At 40.6% G+C, this 17,788-nt stretch overlaps 2 protein-coding genes and 2 non-coding genes across 4 annotated transcripts; 1 reads left to right on the forward strand and 3 right to left on the reverse strand.

Moving 5' to 3' along the window:
* Positions 1 to 300: 300 nt before the first annotated feature.
* Positions 301 to 437, reverse strand: LOC142389099 (small nucleolar RNA SNORA15). Its single transcript, XR_012770401.1, has one exon. It is a non-coding gene; the product is annotated as a small nucleolar RNA SNORA15 (small nucleolar RNA).
* A 381-nt stretch (positions 438 to 818) lies between these two features.
* On the reverse strand, positions 819 to 956 carry LOC142389098 (small nucleolar RNA SNORA15). The gene has a single exon (XR_012770400.1). It is a non-coding gene; the product is annotated as a small nucleolar RNA SNORA15 (small nucleolar RNA).
* A 1,440-nt stretch (positions 957 to 2,396) lies between these two features.
* psph (phosphoserine phosphatase) lies at positions 2,397 to 6,536 on the forward strand. The gene is made up of 6 exons (XM_075473499.1): positions 2,397 to 3,207; positions 3,891 to 4,034; positions 4,183 to 4,317; positions 5,513 to 5,658; positions 5,762 to 5,910; positions 6,022 to 6,536. The coding sequence occupies exons 2-6, from the start codon at positions 3,895 to 3,897 to the stop codon at positions 6,130 to 6,132; spliced, it is 681 nt and encodes a 226-aa protein (XP_075329614.1). The 5' UTR covers positions 2,397 to 3,207; positions 3,891 to 3,894; the 3' UTR covers positions 6,133 to 6,536.
* Positions 6,529 to 13,545, reverse strand: nipsnap2 (nipsnap homolog 2). Its single transcript, XM_075473498.1, has 10 exons — positions 13,426 to 13,545; positions 12,770 to 12,909; positions 12,623 to 12,668; positions 12,216 to 12,310; positions 11,837 to 11,907; positions 11,598 to 11,738; positions 10,872 to 10,903; positions 8,719 to 8,813; positions 7,734 to 7,817; positions 6,529 to 7,594 (listed from the first exon to the last, which is right to left on the reverse strand). Exons 1-10 carry the CDS (start codon positions 13,515 to 13,517, stop codon positions 7,530 to 7,532), a joined length of 861 nt encoding a protein of 286 aa, XP_075329613.1. The 5' UTR covers positions 13,518 to 13,545; the 3' UTR covers positions 6,529 to 7,529.
* Between the last annotated feature and the right edge of the window lie 4,243 nt (positions 13,546 to 17,788).

A 17,788-nucleotide genomic window follows, 5' to 3' on the forward strand; every position in this document is an offset into this window, starting at 1 on the left:
GCAATAACACTGTCGATAAAATAATTTGAAGTAATCATACAAATAATAATGAAAGGGATCTCAACGGCCGCTTATTCATTAGGTACATCATCTGAGAGACTGTGCCTGACACGATGGAGCTATGACTGAAAAACAATTCCAGTTAAAAAGATAAAGATGAGTGTGAAAGTAGTTACCACAGGCCAAGGAGCTGAGGGCTTTCCCATTGTCCCATGTTGTAAACGGTCACTGGTCGCCCTACAAAAGTCAAGAAATAAGAGGAAAATTTATATAAAACTCCTTAGGAATGTTAAACATTGCCACTGTACTCATTCCTATACAGCTGGACGAGGCTGAAAGAAGCACTGGTCCAGTCGTTTAGTAGGAATGAGAAAATGCTTTTGCATAGTGTCTGACTGTAACCAGCACAGAGCAGCTGGGACAGAATTCAGCCATGCCTCCAGTAACTTCCCTCAGTGCTCAGAATAATAATCAAGCAGTGTTCCTTTGTGTTGACAGCGAGTGTACAAACATACCATCCTGAGTGAGGCCATTCCTCACAGTCCAGAGGTCAGTGATGGCAGTTTCCTCAGTGCCCTGAGCGGAATTAAAAAAAACAAAAAGGCCCATATTACTCCCCGACACATTGCAAGACTGAGCTTCTGAATTCACACAAGTAAATTAATCGACAAAACAAATCGTTTCTCAATCAGGACAACGGCATCATCATCATGGATGTCTTTAAGGCTATAATGACACTAATCTCACCATGGAAATCAATTTAGCTCATTTCAATAAGCCAAAACATGACACGTGATCATCTTTTTTTTGTACCATGCTGTTGTATTCAATCTGACATAAGAATGAGGCACACGATTAGCATCCCAATTCTGTCGAGTCAGTGTGTGAAAACGATCCTTTAGCATGGTGTCTGACTGTATTTACTATGTCCAAAGTGATACAGAATTCAGCCATGCATTCAAAAACAGATGCTCAGAAAAAGGTAGTTACATAACAGCTTTATTAGATCTTTAGAAAGCTTTTAGAGCAACTTTGTGTCAGATTAACAGTTTCACCGAGTCAATCAACAAAAGATGAAAAGCGCTCCACTTTACTTTATGATCGTCCATGAAAACTCATGGTCTGATGCACAACAATCAAGGTTTCCTCTTAAAACAGCAAAACGCACGTGCTTATCTTCCTCACCTCTGCCACGTGCAGGTGAGTGTGCCTCAAATCCTCCATTACGCATGAAGCCAGGCCTCCTCCTCCATTGTCCTCCTGTAGAAGTTTTACAGAGCAGAAGATGAAACACAAATGCGGCACTGTGACCGTAACTCTGCGCACAGACACCAACACCTCTTAAACTTCCTGGGCATGTTTAAAACTTTACAGAACAACGTAACTCTGTCTCGTTTTTCAAATACAGTACGAATAAAAAATAAAAAAATAAAATTGGTGCTCTGAAGCCCCTCCATCCGCATCCAATCTGCGAGTAATTACCGCAAGGCCCCAGTTACACGTTACTATTTGAAAACTTAAACTGCTATCTTATTGAGAAATTGAGAACTACATGCTTTTCATCCACCCTTAGCAGGAACAGCTACACACTTTCAGCCTAAAACCAGTAGAAAAGTATCTGTGCTGAGCTGCGGCATTATTGAACAAATGTTCTTACTGTTCAAGGTTTTTGTCTTCTTTCAGCTTGTAGGAACAGGGACAACTGAGAGCGAAATCTCTCATTATGCGGCTAAATACACGATTCTCCATCAGCTTAATCGTATCTCATTGGCTCAGTCTTCTTCCTCTTCCTCTTCCTCTCTTCGTCTTCTTTGACGCCTGTGGGATGTGCGGGTTTAAACCAGCTTTAGGTGACTTAGCGCCGCCTTCTGGTCTGAAACGTAATCCGTATAATAGGAGGGTTTCTCCTATTATAACGAACAGTGAGGACAGTATGCTCATCAGCCCTTGGACCAGAAGACCTTTATCCATCTCCGCTGGGAAATTACACGTAAGAGCTGGCGAAGAATGTGAAACCTGTCAAATTAAAAGATTAAAAATGAACGCGTATCAGATGGAAACATAAGAGAAAAACATTCAGCAGAAACGTGTTACAATGTTCACACTTGTTAATACTTTATAATCCCTTAGACCACTGCACCCAAAAACATTTCTGAGGTGTTAAAACTATTTGGCTCTGTATTTCTATGTTTTTTATCTGTACCTGTACATCAGTTTGCTCCTACAGAGACATGTCCCCTGTTAATCGGAACATTAAACTAACATTAAACAGTAAAGAACAACAGAATGGCAAATGCTTCTTTTCTTTTTCTTGAATGCATCCATATTCTAATAGGCTATCATGATTTTATCATTTTACTGCCTATTGTGTATTTCTTTGACAACACAGCTTTTGAGTGCATGTTCTCAGATGTTTGACGTCTTAGTAAATATTATACAAGATATTGTATGAAATTTGAATTTGTTTTTGTTTTTCGACCTAAAGGCTATCCTAAGTGCCCCTATGTACACCTTTGGATGGATCACCGGTCCATCACAGGGTCACACGCGCAGACAAACGGGACAAACAACAATGCATGCTCAAACTTATTCTTTTGTCAATTTAGAATAACCCATTAAGATGAATGTTAGGTCAGATGATGAATGCAAGAGTTGCTCAAACTCAAGAGTCTGAGAACTTAAAAAAAAAAAAAAAAATCCAGAAAAGGTTACCAGAGGGTCCCCTGGAACGAAACTGCAGCTGTAAGATTCATCTTATGGAGTAAAAATGTAAATTATTTCGCTCTGAAATATATTGAAGCCATAGCAGTAAGGGATGTGTTCATATAGCCTTGCTGTAAAAGTATAGAATTCAAATGAAAAGTTGTCTTTATTTTATCAACAGGACACAAATTAATGTAATTACTCATGGACATTTCACTCCTTTACGATTTTAAATCACTTTGTGGTCACTTTGTGTCTTTTTTTTATGGGAACTTGACGTATTAATGACCCTACGAGCTTTTGTGATGTTGATAAGCTGACATCCTTTAACCGTTGGTATCGTCTGGGAAGCGGGCCAGAGGATAGTGGGCGGGCCCTCGTCGGCCTCGCTCTGATTGGTCCGCTGCTCAGCTCCTCTCTTCCTCGTCGGTGAACCCATCGGGAGCGCTGCGGTCTGCCCACAGTGAAACTGTTGTATGTGCCTTATCAACGCCCCATTTACCGGTGAGTAAAGAAAGCACAACTTGAACATTTTAAGTATATTTTGTAATGACATGAGCCTGCTCTTGTAGCGTGAGTGGTTTATAGTTCTTACATCAAAGTACAGTTGGAATCCCGCTTTCGGTTATTTCAGGCGTAAAAATTTTGGGAATTGTTGCTCAATGCGTCCGTTTTTTTTTTTGCTGTAACTTTTTAGAGGCGGCTTGTTTCGACAAGTTTCCATTGTATTCGTTTTTTCGCGTGGGTGTAGTGTCCATCTTTTGTCTTTTGTAGCCTGCCTAGGGGTGATGCAATATGGGCAGAGGATGTCCATACATCCAACCCCAGCCTCTCGTATAGTTTGTTTAGGCACAATGCCTTATGTAACACTTTCCTGGCACACGCCGACGGCTGGGGCACGTGTTTTTATTTGAGATGAGCGCCGTCGACGAAGGACTGTTTTCACGTAGGTATTTCAGTGAATGGACGCGTTTGCTGCTCCACTGGAGAAAAGACATCCACTGCATGCAGGGCTTAGTTAATTAGTGAAATCAGGCACCGCAGACCTCACGTTAAACCAACAGTACAGCACGGGATCGCCCAGATGACTCCCCACTGTTACACCATCATGTCAGCTGACATCTTGTAGATCCAGTGGAAACACTGCTGTAGATCTCATGCTGAATACTTGTCTTTTTTCCCCCCAGCACGATGACAACCCTTGCAGAGACGAAGGAAGTCTTCAGGCGAGCGGATGCTGTCTGTTTTGATGTGGACAGCACAGTCATCAAAGAAGAAGGCATCGATGAGCTTGCCAAATTTTGTGGTGTTGGGGACGCAGTCAGAGAGATGTGTGTGAGCTGTGTGTTTTATGCGCACGCATGCATGTTAACGACCCATTTCTTCCATTTACCTGTGCTCTCATCCATAAACTTGAGATCCCATTACTGGTTTTGTTCCAAATGTAAAGCCATCCTGTGTTCCTTTGACACATTTCAGGACTTGTAAGGCCATGGGTGGATCAATGACATTTAAGAAGGCCCTGACTGAGCGTCTTTCCATCATCCGATGCTCCAGGGAACAAGTAAACAAACTGATAACAGATCACCCGCCTCAGTTGACTCCAGGCATCGGGTGAGTGTGTGAAGAGTTTGACAACATAAATCAGTTCAGCAGGCATCGTTTTCCGTTGCATTACAGAGTAACGTGGGCAAGTGAACCAACACAGGTTGTGATGTGTGCATAAATATGTTGTAAATATGTTGTTTTGTTGCAAACCAATCGGCCCAAACCTGGAAGAGGGGGCACTAGCCAAGACTCGTGTTACTGCAGGATAATATCAGCAAATTATCTAAGATTTTGTCTAGACACACAAAACAGGATGACATGACCAGTTATGTAACAAACCAAATCATTACAAGTTGTGAGGTGATTTTTTTCCCCCTTAAAAAATGGGTTCAATGGGTATCTCACTGATTTAAAAAAATAAATAAATAAATAAATAAAAAATAAAAAAACCTAAGATAACTGAGTTGAAACTCTTCAATTTTGGCTATTTTTTTTTACTTGAATAACATTAAATGTTAAAGAAGTGATGAAGCACATTATATTTTATGTATAAAATGAAAGGAAACACTTTCCCATCAGAGAAGATTTGAGGAAAATTAAATAATGCCTGGGGAAAAAGGTAAAGTCCAAATATCTTTTTAAAAAGTGGGGTTTTCAGTTCTGGAGCTGTAACAAAAATGCTTTTAACAAAATACTTGCTGTCGATTTTGAACGCAGATCCAAACACCTTCCAAATATGAGAGAAACGTATCTACACAACTTGGAGAGGATTGTGAATCTGTTTTATCATCTTCAGTAGATGTTTCATGCAAGTTTCCATCCAATCCAGAGGAAAACAAGGGATCTACGAGGATCAGAACAGATGACGTTAATAACTTAAAAGCAACAGGAATTCTGGTTGAGTGATTTTTGAATGACAAAAACACTTTGAAATCAATTTAAATGACATTCTATGACCTTGATGGTCTCCAAAAAAACCAACAACTTCTAAGGAGAAAATTAATAAAAAAAATGAACAAAAACGTGTATCTGTGTTTATGACGTGTTTATGCTGCATGTGGCACTAATAATTATTAACAGTCATCGCCTGTTAATAGCAATAAGAGTAAGATACTAAACTAATGAGGAAATGCGTAAGACTAAATTCTATTTTAAGGTTTCAAGTATTGTAAGATGGGGGATTTTCTTAGAGCATCAATAAATGAAAATATTTTCATCGTGAAACCTAAAAGACTTCCCGTGTTCCTTCCTCTTTCTCCAGGGAGCTTGTGGACCGTCTGCACGAGCGCAACATAAAGGTGTTCCTCATTTCAGGCGGCTTCCGCTGCATCGTGGAGCACGTGGCCACTCAGCTCAACATTCCCCTGGATCGCGTCTACGCCAACCGGCTCAAGTTCTACTTCAACGGTAAGAGTCTGGAGGCAGCGCGTCTCACCGCTCCTGCGCTCCTCTCCTTCGTCCTGTCCGAGGTCTTCGGTCGGTCCGTTTTAAATTCTAAATTGAATTCCAGGAGAGTACGCTGGATTCGACGAGACTCAGCCCACAGCTGAGAGTGGTGGCAAAGGAAAAGTGATCAGCTCGCTGAAGGAGCAGTATGGCTTCAAGACCGTGGTGATGGTCGGAGACGGAGCCACTGATCTGGAGGCCTGCCCTCCGGCTGTAAGTGCTCCCGTTTTTTTTGTTGTCTGTGGGATAGATGTTGATACGTGTTGTTTAAAGAACAGCTTGTGCGATCACAGCCATAACGAAAGGCTCTCTCTCCTCCCTCAGAGTGCTTTCATTGGATTTGGCGGGAACGTTGTGAGGCCACAGGTCAAGGAGAGGTGTTCATGGTACGTGACGAGCTTCGAGGAGCTGCTAAAGGAACTGGAGAAGATTTAAAGATGCTAGAAGATTACTGTTACTAATTTAACATTTTATATTTGCACCCAAAGGTGTGCCACCAGTTGTTTTATCTGTCGCACACTTTCCCGTAGACTCCCGATAGATTTTTTTATAATGAAAGAAACCGTTTACACAGCTCCAATTTTACCTTAATAGTGATGCTAAGCTGTTGACTTTTATACTAGTACATGCTAAACCAAAAGTAACCAAACACTGTCTGTGTGGGAGTTCAGAAGATTTTAGTGTTTTTGCACTTTTCTAGATAAGCACGACTCCTTTATATAATGGTTTGTGCAATGAGTGAAAAAATGTGTTGTGTACTAAAAGCTGGGGCCCAACTCGTGGCGACTTCAGTCGTGTAAGGAGCATTAAAGATGAGAACATGCTCAAAAGGATGTCTGAATTACTTTAATTGTTGGTGCTCTCGTCCATCTCCAAACATAGTTCCTTTTTGAACAAAAAGACCAGAATAAATGTGGTTTCCGTTAATGAGTTCGTTATTACAGTACAGAGCAGCATAGTTGTCAATATTCCACCGGCTTCACTAGGCCACTGATGAAGAACACGTTTTCACGCTATCACACGTGATTTCTTTTTTTTTTTTGACTCGTTAAAACATGGTTGGATTAAAAACTGATTTAAAACCAGGCATGCTGTCGTCACAGGGAAAGGTGGAAGCCATAGTTACAAACACAGCACCATGAAACGTGAACAATACTCTGACAGAGAATAAAAGAACATCCAGGAAACACAGCTTAGAGGAGAAAACGGTGTCCATTTATGATAGCAAATAGAAAATTATATGAAACGCCCTGTGGTCGTACTTTATCATGAATGCCAACAGAAATACGGCTTTGTCTTCTTGTTTTTTTTAAATCAATATAGAGAAGGTTCATTATTTCAATCAGAAATGTCATGGCTTACATCAAAGTGTCAGTCTCTCAGCACATTTTAAACACTATGTACTCAATAAATAAATAAGTGGCCACTGCATTGAGCAGTGAGCTTCAGCAGTAATCCCCCCTACACACACAAACCATATAGCTGCTCGATTTTTCTTTTTTCTTTTTTTTTCAAGTAACTTTCCTGCCAAAACTGGAGACAAGCTCTCCTCATGGCCCACTTGCAGTGCTTACGTACTGCTTCAGAACCCAAAAAAATAATGTGCGTGATCAAGAGCTCGCTACCTTTCAGTAACTATTTTAATTGCAGATAAATGGCAGGTATCTCTGTCCAAGTGACATCACGAAGTAAATAAAGCGAGGATGAGAAAAGAGAAGGGGGGGCGTTTTGGTGTTGCTGACAGGAGGTCAAACCCATGATGGCGAATCTCTGGATGGATGTAACATTCGAAGGGATGCCACTTGATTTCAGCTTCCAGCCGGCTTCTCATTTCACTGCAGCGGGGAAGCCTTTGTTGGGATCATGATCCTTGAATCCATGTGCTGAATAAGAGGGACTGCAGAGGCAGAAATCATTTGGGTATAATTTACTGTCATTTGATACGATACACTTTATAAGCCATAAAAATAGAATGAAAAGCCTAAAAACCGGCCTTCGATCACTTTTCCTCCACTTAGTTGATTTGTGTTGCTCACCTGTGTAATACACCGCCTCGTGCCAGCCCTCCTGCTGCCAAGCAGCGTTCCTCGTCTCTTCCCGGGACTGAAGGTCTTTGTAAGCTGCCACCAAGTAAAACAAGTAGCAGGGTAAGCCATTTTCAATTATCAGTCTAATAACTTTTCTCGTTTGTTTGCTGCAGCTTTAAAGATGCCATTTGTTCTTTAAAAAAAAAAAAAAGTGGAGCTGTTGTGAACATTTCAGCAAACACTTGCACAAACTGACCAAAGTCAGCATTTATTTAATCAATTCTGAGCAGTGATTTTTCTCCTCTTTCGGCTTCATTTTGGCGTCCACCAACTTTTCAGGAAGAAAAAAACCAAAAAGTGTCTCTTAACACCACGAAGGCCGTGAGAATAAACTGAAACACCACAGCTGTCAGCTGGATGACAAAACTTTGAGCCAAAAGAACCCGAAGCGCTCCGGAGAAGAAAAATAACAAATAGGTGCCTTGTCCATATGAAAGAGAAATGGAGAGAGATTTTCAGGATTTTTTTCCCTGTTTGGAAAGTTGTAATTATTCATACGAGTAAATAAGTAATGGTTTTGTTTCTTTAAGTCTAATTTTTCTCAGTTTAATATCGGCTATTCATTAAATCATGAAGAAAAAGGTGTTTTTCATCTGTCACAATGTGCATTAGCTATTTTTTTTTTAGAAAAAGGAGAAAAAAAAACCTCGAGCGAACATTTAAAACTTCTTTCCCGTCAAACTTCCCTAATCTCAAGCCTGTGCAGCTGACAACTGGAGATTGTGAATTTTTCTCCACTGTCAAAAGTCAAATTCAGTTTACAATGAAGAAAACCCCAAATCTAAGAAAATGGAGAATTTACTTAATTTCATTTATTTATATATGTGTATATATATATATATATATATATATATATATAAAAATCCGTCATCAAAACTGCTGTGTTGAGCAACAACTGATCTAAATTCTGACGATGTGTGGGAATTGAACGTACCCCAGAGGTGATGGACCATGTAGAGGTTACCGATCTGTGAGAAAAACCCTCCCACAGCCTCGCTGTTGTGCTGGCGGTATCGGATGGCTCTGGCCCTGCAGACAAAAAAAAAAAAAAACAACAACTTCAGTCACAAAACAAGCCGAATTAACTCCGAAGTATCCAGTATAACAAGAACAGTCTTCAAAGAAAGAGTTCAACATCATCTTTGACCCACTACGCACATATCTAGGGGTCAAAGATGATGTGAAGAGTGTTGGATTCGGTTCTTTTAGTAGGAGGCTTAAGAACGGACCGAAGTAATTCAAGTGAAAATGAAGTGTTTATTGGTAGTCACACATCAAAGCATATCAGCGCTGGGCTCAGTGGAACAGAGCTCCCGCAGGAAGTCTGTCAGACTGGCCATGATTTCCGGTTATCATGTTTATTTATAGTCTCATAGGTTGGACTCACATTCGACCGAGTATGACTGGACATGAGTAGGTTCAACATGCTTCGTCATATTCTCTGGATCAGCCCAAAACAATGTGTGTGTGTGAATCTGCCCTTGCTTTCCCAGGCTTTCCTGATTGTTTTGTCTTTCTACTCCTGGATCACTTTAGGTCATATGGAAAAGTACTGAGACTTATTTCATTTATAATGTCTAAGAACAAAGCCAATTTTAACAAGAGGATGTTTTCGATCCACTGTGTTTACCCCACACTAATCACTCAGTTCTGCTGTGTGCACAGCTAAGTCGAGCTACAGATACAGCTTGACCTGGCCGTCTAACTGGACCACTGTTCTGTGTCCAAGTGTGCATGCGCGGGAGCAGAATTATTGACTAAAGTGCGTCCAATGCCCGGTGCTGTGGACTGAGAGAGAAAAAAAACATTCTGCTGACTATCTTTCTCTGTGGGAGATCATGGTACGTGTGAGTGCAGCTGAATTCACAGCACAGATGTCGTCTTTTAGTTACCCGACGGGTGATTCAGTCAGATGCTGCTGCACTTCTAAAATCTGGATTATATCAGAAAAGAGCAACAGTCAGGAAATGCTTTAGGAGACAGTGAGTTGACATGTAGTTCTGACGGGCTGATTTCCAATCATAATTTCTGACGCGTTTCAGCATCTGACAAAAGAAAATAAGAACATACGAGCGGATGTTGGGAATTAAGCTGCATTACACCTATAGTTTCCTTTTTTAACAAGTGGATGGAACTTTCTAGCTTGTGCAGAGGACCATGGGGTCAATTAGGGTCTAGTTGAGGGTATCATAAACTCAATTACACACTGCTTCTGTCTGACTAATATATTCAGACGCACTTTTACAGCCCGGTTTTGCTCAGACTTACACAATAATAAGTTTTTTCTCTGTTGTGTTGTACGTGGGCGTTGTGTCAACAAAACTGTGAAGTCTCACTTGTACATGTTGTGGTAGCTTGAAAGTTGAACTTTAAGCTGCATAAATCATACTGGAATTGTCTCAAATAGCTTTGTGGACATTATTTGCACGGCTGCGTGGCGGCTGCTTAAAGCAAGCAGAAACGCAAACATAAGGGAAGAAACAAAATCAACTTGTCTTGGGTTTTCCACCTCTGATGGTTCAAAATGACGTCCATGCGGTTTATGGCAAGGCTGAAGCACGAGGCCTCACAGCAGAAAAGCAACAACACATAAGTCAAGGGTATTGAGTTATACTTATGCACAAAATCGTGCACAGGCTCAGCTGACAGTTTAATTTGCTTTGGAAACGTCTTTTGCGGCCAAAAACATGTTGTCATATATGTAATCAAAAGAAGTTTGTAATAGCTCGAAAATATGGGTGACAAGCACAATGAGCCCAGCACAAAGAAACGCACATATGGAAAGTTTACGTGTTAATCCATCATAATCTAGTGTGTTGCGGTAATAAATGCTGATCTGTTGGCTCCACCAGCCCATGCAGTGTATATTTCCACATTCAAATCACTCTATTACGTATGCTTTTTCTAGCACACACACTGCTTCGAGTAACTTTAAATCTTGGCAAGAGGGCATGACAGCACAGCTTCAAATAAAAGGGCCTCAGTGGAATAACTCTTATTAATGACAGTGTGACAAGGGAGGTTTCATGTAGCGCAACTGTTCTGTAACTACAGTTCAGCGAGTCAAATGAATTCAGGCTGCCTTACCAGTAATTACCCCACTCGATCATGGTTCCTGCCTGCAGCAACGAAAAAAACCACAATACACTTTATTACAATAAAACACATATTACAGTGAGCTTTCCAAACTTCTTCTTTCCAGATTAAACATATTAACGCAAATAAATGTGAAGAACGTAATGCAGGTATTTTGTCATTGTGATGATAAGCCGCAACAACCACTACACCCAATGGGTTCTTCAATCATCCTCTGGTGCTTGGGACAACAAACGCGACAACAAACTGAGTTCCTCAGTATCCAAATATCGTTTAAAAAGTGAATCAGTGGAGGGGGGATGACTTGTACAAATGATGACGGCTAATCATCACCTGGCCGGTTGACACACATTGATCATTACACATGTACATGGCATGTATGTAAGTGTGAGGTGCATAAAGAGCCATTTACATAACACAGTTTTAACATTAAACATTATGACTGGCACTGACTGGACACGCTGAACCAACAGGAGCACAGACATTTTAAGGAGATCTGTGTTGAATTTGGAGCAACTAAACCACATCATTTAATCCTCATAATCCAACATTTTTGCCGCCCGTTATTTTTCCACAGTTATAGTGCCACAGAAATCCACCATGTGATCTCAGGTAATAATTACTCTGAGAGCTTCGTGCGTTATGGAAAAACCGAGCGCCCGAGACCGGATATCAAACAGATAAACTGATGCCACAGACTGCCGCCGTGCGACTCACCCTGAGCTGGTAGGACCTGAGCTCGTAGATGTTTGGGCCCTCGCGCGGCACAGGCTCGTTCCAGAAGGTGAACTCTAGCAGAAGCTGATTCCTGCGGGACAGCAGCATCTTTCCCCGCTCCTTCCTGTAAGCTGTAAACTCCTGAATTCAAACAGACACGATCAATGCACTTTACTTCAACTGGAACGCTAGTGATAAGCAGGAGTGACACCAGTGAGATGCAAGTGAATTATCCTTACCTTGTTCTGCCTGAGCTTGTTCATCACCTCTGTCAGAGCTGGGTATCCACCTCTGTAGCGCCACAAATGAACTGGAGAAGTAATGTATCAAACATTTATATAAACGGACAGAAAGATGGTAGAGTGATACTGGATGAACAAAGGGCAGGAAATTGCTTTTCTTTTTTCTCTAAATGGAAAAATAATAACCAGATCTCTGTCATTAGCTGGTAAGACAGCAAGTTATCCACTGAACTAATGTTCCAATTGATATTTGGCTTATTAATTGTTTACTTGCATGTAAGTAAATATGCAGTATCACACCACTACTGATTGCAAACTGCGTACACCACAGACTTGAACTGCAGAAATGTCTGCGTGTTGATATTAGTAATCCTACCAGCCTGGTCTTGTTCTCCATACCAGGTATTCCAGGTTCCCACCAGCTCACAGGGGTAGTACTTATCAGCGTGGATGGAGGGCAAAACATCCTCACTGTGATGAATGAGAAACCAAACTGAACCAAACACCACACACCACACACCTACATCTGACAATTAAAATCTCAAACTAATTTCTAAACAACAACCTGATCGCGTGTCTACCATCTTATGTTGCAAGTTTCCAGTCACTTTAGGTATGAGCAAAGCAGGACTGTAGATATGCTGGGCTGTCAGTCGCCTTCACAGAAATGGACTGCTCTGAACTATTTCTTTTGGTGTCCTGGTCAAACACTCCTCCCACTCCCACTACACTACAAGCTCTGACACTGTGCACATATCGACTGTAACAAGAGATGCAACTCACCAGAGTTTGTTGTACGCATCCAGGCACTCTGGCTTGACATTATGGACTGAAAAGAACAATCTTATTATTATTATTATTAGTAGTATTATTATAATATCAGGTCATACGGTTCAATGCTGAGAAGCTGATGTTCATGTGGTAACTTACACTGAATTTTGTAGAGGTTACTTTCCTCATTTTTGGTCAATAAGTTGGAGTGTGCATCTTTTCTGGGATCAACTTTCCTCACAAACAGAGACTTGAACCAGCTGTCCTCTCTGTCTCTGCTGCTGGACGTTGCAAATCCCCTGCAAACACAGACGAGCCAGGTTGAACAGTGGATGGAAATGCTTATCGCAGACTCCCCTTCTCCCTATTGCACTTTGCAATATTGCTTCTGGACTGCGGGATACTGGTGCATATGAAATATAGCATTTTAAAGCATCGATAAGACCTGAACTCTGTTTGTGAGACAGAAACAGGGGTATGATATTTTTCAGTAAAGCTAAATAAAGTAACAAACTGACCTTGAGCATTTGAGATGCTCACCAACAAAAGATGACAGAAACTCGAGTTCTTTCACTTTTACCAACAGACACACGTAGCTTTTACCTTGAACATCTCGGCGTAAATTAAATGTAAAGTGCAGCTTGTGACTGTGTTAAAACTCAAGGCCAAACAGGGCTGGCTAGCAGTGAACAGGCTAGCTTTGCCAGGCTCGTCGTAGCCACAGTAAGAAAAAAAACAACAGAAAATAACACACAACAGCCAACATGAGACGCTACAGAAACGGCAACCAAACACCCACGATGATGACCGCCCACCTGACCCAGACCACGAGCTGTCCAACCGAGTGGGCCCTGCTTTGAGCAGGACCCAAGCTTCCGCGGACTCTCTGAAGGACTCCGGTCGCCATCTTCAACTGAGCTCAAGGAGCAAAAGCAGTTACCGCATCTGACCACCAGATGGCGGCGGAGCACTGCAGCCGCATATGCACCCTGATTGGAGGCGACTGCTTTTCACAGGAAGGGGTTCATCACTTTGCGTTTACACCACTTGACACCACAAGACTGCAAGTAATTTAGAGATTTAGCAAATCTCCTAACATGATATAATTGAAACATTTAGAGAAACCTTTGTACTCAGAGGCTGAAAAACAATATTGATCGGCGGTGATCTTTAATAATAACAATAATAATACATTTTATTTGTAGCCTATTGCACTTTATATTTAAAAATCTCAAAGTGCTAATAAACCCAAAGTGCTATATAAAAACTATTTTAGGAGTAAGCTTTATTAAAAAGGTGAGTTTTTAGGTCACGTTTAAAAGCCTCTTTGGGGCCACTGCTTTAAATTCAGACGTGATTTTGCTATTGCCAGGTAATACAGTTAGTTACTGCAACTGAACTGAACAGAACTATACTTGAAACATATCCAAGAGAGTTGATAAACTCTTGAAAACTGTTGGATTAAACTATCTGTTGATAACAACCACTACAGTGTCTCCCTCTTTACTCCTGCTGCTCTGTCTGCAGTTCCTCTCTGCTGCATTATTGTGTTTAAGTGCAAATTAGCCAATATATAAAAAATCTTTGGTTCAAATTTTGACATATTATTTTGTACTTTGACTAAATGTAGAGTTTAAATGGTTTGCCGATCAGTGCGTTCTTTTTTCATTGATATTTTGCCAACAACCCAATGTTTCTGGAAACAGAGTTGCCAGTTTAACACAAAACATACACATGTGCTGACAGATTAATTTGTGTTGTACAGACACTGCGTTAAAATACTATTGCATACAATTATGGAATTAATTTGTATAAAGGGTGACGCATGTAAACACATCAAAATACCCTGCACAGTAGATATAGTAAAGATGGTCATTTTCACGATGTAATTTATAAAATGTCAGTTGCTTTTCCTAAGGGATTGCGTCAAATGTGCAGTGTCACATGACAAAAGTTCAAATTGTCAATATAATGGCAGGATTACAAGGTTATGCTAAAAAGTGAAAGTCAGTGGAGTTAATTAACTTTTTCAGTTGCGGCAATCAACTTCTTTTAATAGCAGATTTTAACTTCTCACAACAAGGCAAACACATGTTGAATCTATAAAAATAACAATGGTTCTCTTTTATTTGGGGAATACCATGCCAGTGAGCCAACACAACACCAGAGCCCTTCAGCGAAAACATGTCAATCAATGCAGCTTCTATTAGTTACATCTGTAGTTTTCCTGTTTTGAGCTCTTAAAATGTGTGTAATTATCACACACACCGTTTCCTCTCAGACTACGTCTGTGGTGGATCTTATCCAGCAATAAAATTCTACTTACCTCACATCCCTCTTGCAGATATCGGCGAAATTGATTCCTTCTGTGGATCTTTAACCATCATTGAGGAAATCTGAATACTTCTGAGCTGTATAAAAGACGGCACCATTAAAACACGCAGCATTAAAGGTAATCATAACATTTAAACTAATAATTCTAATGCTATTAAATCAAAACTATGCAATAAAAAAATCTCTGATTTGCAAGTTTCATGGTCTTGACTTGGCAGAGCATCAGTAATGATAAAAGTGAGAGCAAAAACAAAATGTCCCTCTATAATTTAAAATATTTGGTATGTGTGCAATATGGTGTGCATTTAGGTTGTGTACATCCCAAAAACACATGACACCTTTCAAACAGGTGAGGGCACCATAATCCAACAAGAAGTGTACAGAGAAGCAGGCTCAGACTGCTACCCAAACAACAGACGTCTCGCTTCATATTATTTTTGGCTTTTTCTGGTCTAAAGAGGGAAGGAAAACAAAAGGCAGCTCCGAAATACAAAGACAGAGTGAAATATACAGTATTAAAACTTTACAACAACAAGGTTCACACACAACTGTGAGTGGTGCAGAAAGACGGTGTTTGTGTGAGAGCATTTCAGATGCTGACATTCACATCATGAAATATCAAATCTCACCAGACATGTTCACCTAATTTTGCCCTGTCACCTTTGAAGTAGTGTACTTTATATTGTCTAGCAGGTGGTATGGCTGCATGTACTATTCAAAGCTGACATATAAATCAAATACAAGCCAAACACTGAAGACAAGATGCTACCTCTCGTATGGGAATAAAGTTCAAACATTTTTATAGGCTGAAGATAGGTTTAACATACTGTAGGAAAAGGATGAGCTTCTGTGTCTTCAAGGCCTTTAGGAAGAGCATGTCACTACTGCAGGATCCGGCTGCACACGAATGATTGAGGGGGGTGATGGGATTGCAACGAAGGAGGAATTCAGTACAGTTGAGACTGATTTATCATTTGACAGAGTGACTATGAAGCTAATGGGGACCACATTGCTAAAGCTTACTTGGCAACTTTACCACCAATGGAATTCAGAAACTATGGAGAGATTTGTTTTAAGTTCAAAGACATGAATCATAGGGGAGTGTTTGCGCCACGAAACATTTTTGAATAACAAAAGGCAAAATGTGGATATGTCTGGGAATTTACGGAATGACTGTATCCAACAAAATTTACTCTTTTAGATTGGAAGTTTGTCGAGGTGGTTCATTTTGGGTAGGAAACTTTTACTTAACTTGCTCCCATGTACACTGTTTAATTAGTTAAACCAACATCTATCCATTTTGTAATCCCACTTAATCCAAGTCAGGGTTGTAGGGGCTTGAGCGTTTCCCAGCTGCCATTGGGCCAGAGACAGGGTACACCCTGGATGGGTCGCCTGTCCATCCCAGGGCCACACAGGGACAAATGAGGCAAACAACCACACACATTCATACTCAATCCCAGGGTGAATTGAGAAGCACCAGTTAACCCAACATGCATGTTCTTTGATGTTGGGAGGAGGCCCGAGTACCCACCCACACGGAAAACATGAATATGAAAATGAACATGAACACTCAAACACCCCAGCAGGGATTCAAACCAGGGATATCAAAACCTCACAAAAATCACCACACCACCGTACACCCTACATTCAACATTTTGACGTATTGTTTGGGTTCGCATTTAATTAAAATGACCCCTCATCATCAGCAATAAACATCACTGTAACACTTAGTAATGCTTCAGATCAGAGTGCTTCAGTATAGCTCTTATAGTGTCACTTATATTTTGAGCGGCCTGATCTACATTTCTGACAAATTTAGTAGGACATGGAATAGTTTCAAAAAGGGTGCATTTTATTAATGGAAGAAGTGAGATCAGCTTTGAGACAAAGAGCACCAGTTTCTCTGCTCCAGCTGTACATATAAGGTGCTCATTTACTGGTATAGAAAAAGGTGTTTTGTGGAGTCTTGTTGAAATGTCGGCTGAACATTTGATCCATTTTGTGCCTGTTCAAATACTTGCAGAGTTTGGTTTTGCAGAAAAAAAAAAGTCCATGTTTTTAAGTGAGCACCTCAAGTACCGAATATCCTCATCCAAAAGCATCCTCAGTGCAAGTTATTTGCTCAACATTGGCTATGTAATTATATAATGCTATTAAACCACCTCAAGTCAGTTACTGATATGTCAGTCATGAGACTTTTTTATGACTTTATGGCCTAACAGACTTTCCCATTATACAGCTCACCTATTTGCAGGTCATTTACCGAATCAGCTGTGATTTCTTCTACAGCCTTTTTCTTGTAATGTTGGCTTATAAGTGAAGCATTAAAGTCCATTCTTGAGCTTAGAAGAGGTTATTTGCCAGAAGAAAACTAACTCAAAGAGCCCTTTGTAGCTTTTCTACACATGAAAACATTTCCATCTCATAGACAACTGTGCAACCCTCAGAGCATGTGATTGGCTTGGCAGCTATGAAAAAAGGCCCTCTTTCTAAGTTGAAGAGTGGACTTTTACTGAAATACTGATCTTGGCCCTTTCAGATGTCTCACTGACCTTTGCACAGAAGGTAAGACAGATGTTTTTCTGCCATTAAAGTTTGGGAAAATAGAACATTAAGCCTGGAAGTATGGATAAAAAAAATCCTCCAAAATCTTAGGCTTCATCCCTCTAATGGGTCTTTTGTTTTAAAAACGGGACCTGACTGTATGATGTATGCCATTTGCACAACATTTTGTAATGTGAGTCTTTGAATCACTGCCTAGATTCTGCTGCCTTCCAAGCATGCTGGTCCTGATTTCACAGATTTTGCCTTTTGTAACAATGAATTTTTTCAAACCAAGGC

The sequence above is a fragment of the Odontesthes bonariensis genome, chromosome 9 (assembly GCF_027942865.1).
Source record: "Odontesthes bonariensis isolate fOdoBon6 chromosome 9, fOdoBon6.hap1, whole genome shotgun sequence".
Taxonomy (NCBI): Eukaryota; Metazoa; Chordata; class Actinopteri; order Atheriniformes; family Atherinopsidae; genus Odontesthes; species Odontesthes bonariensis.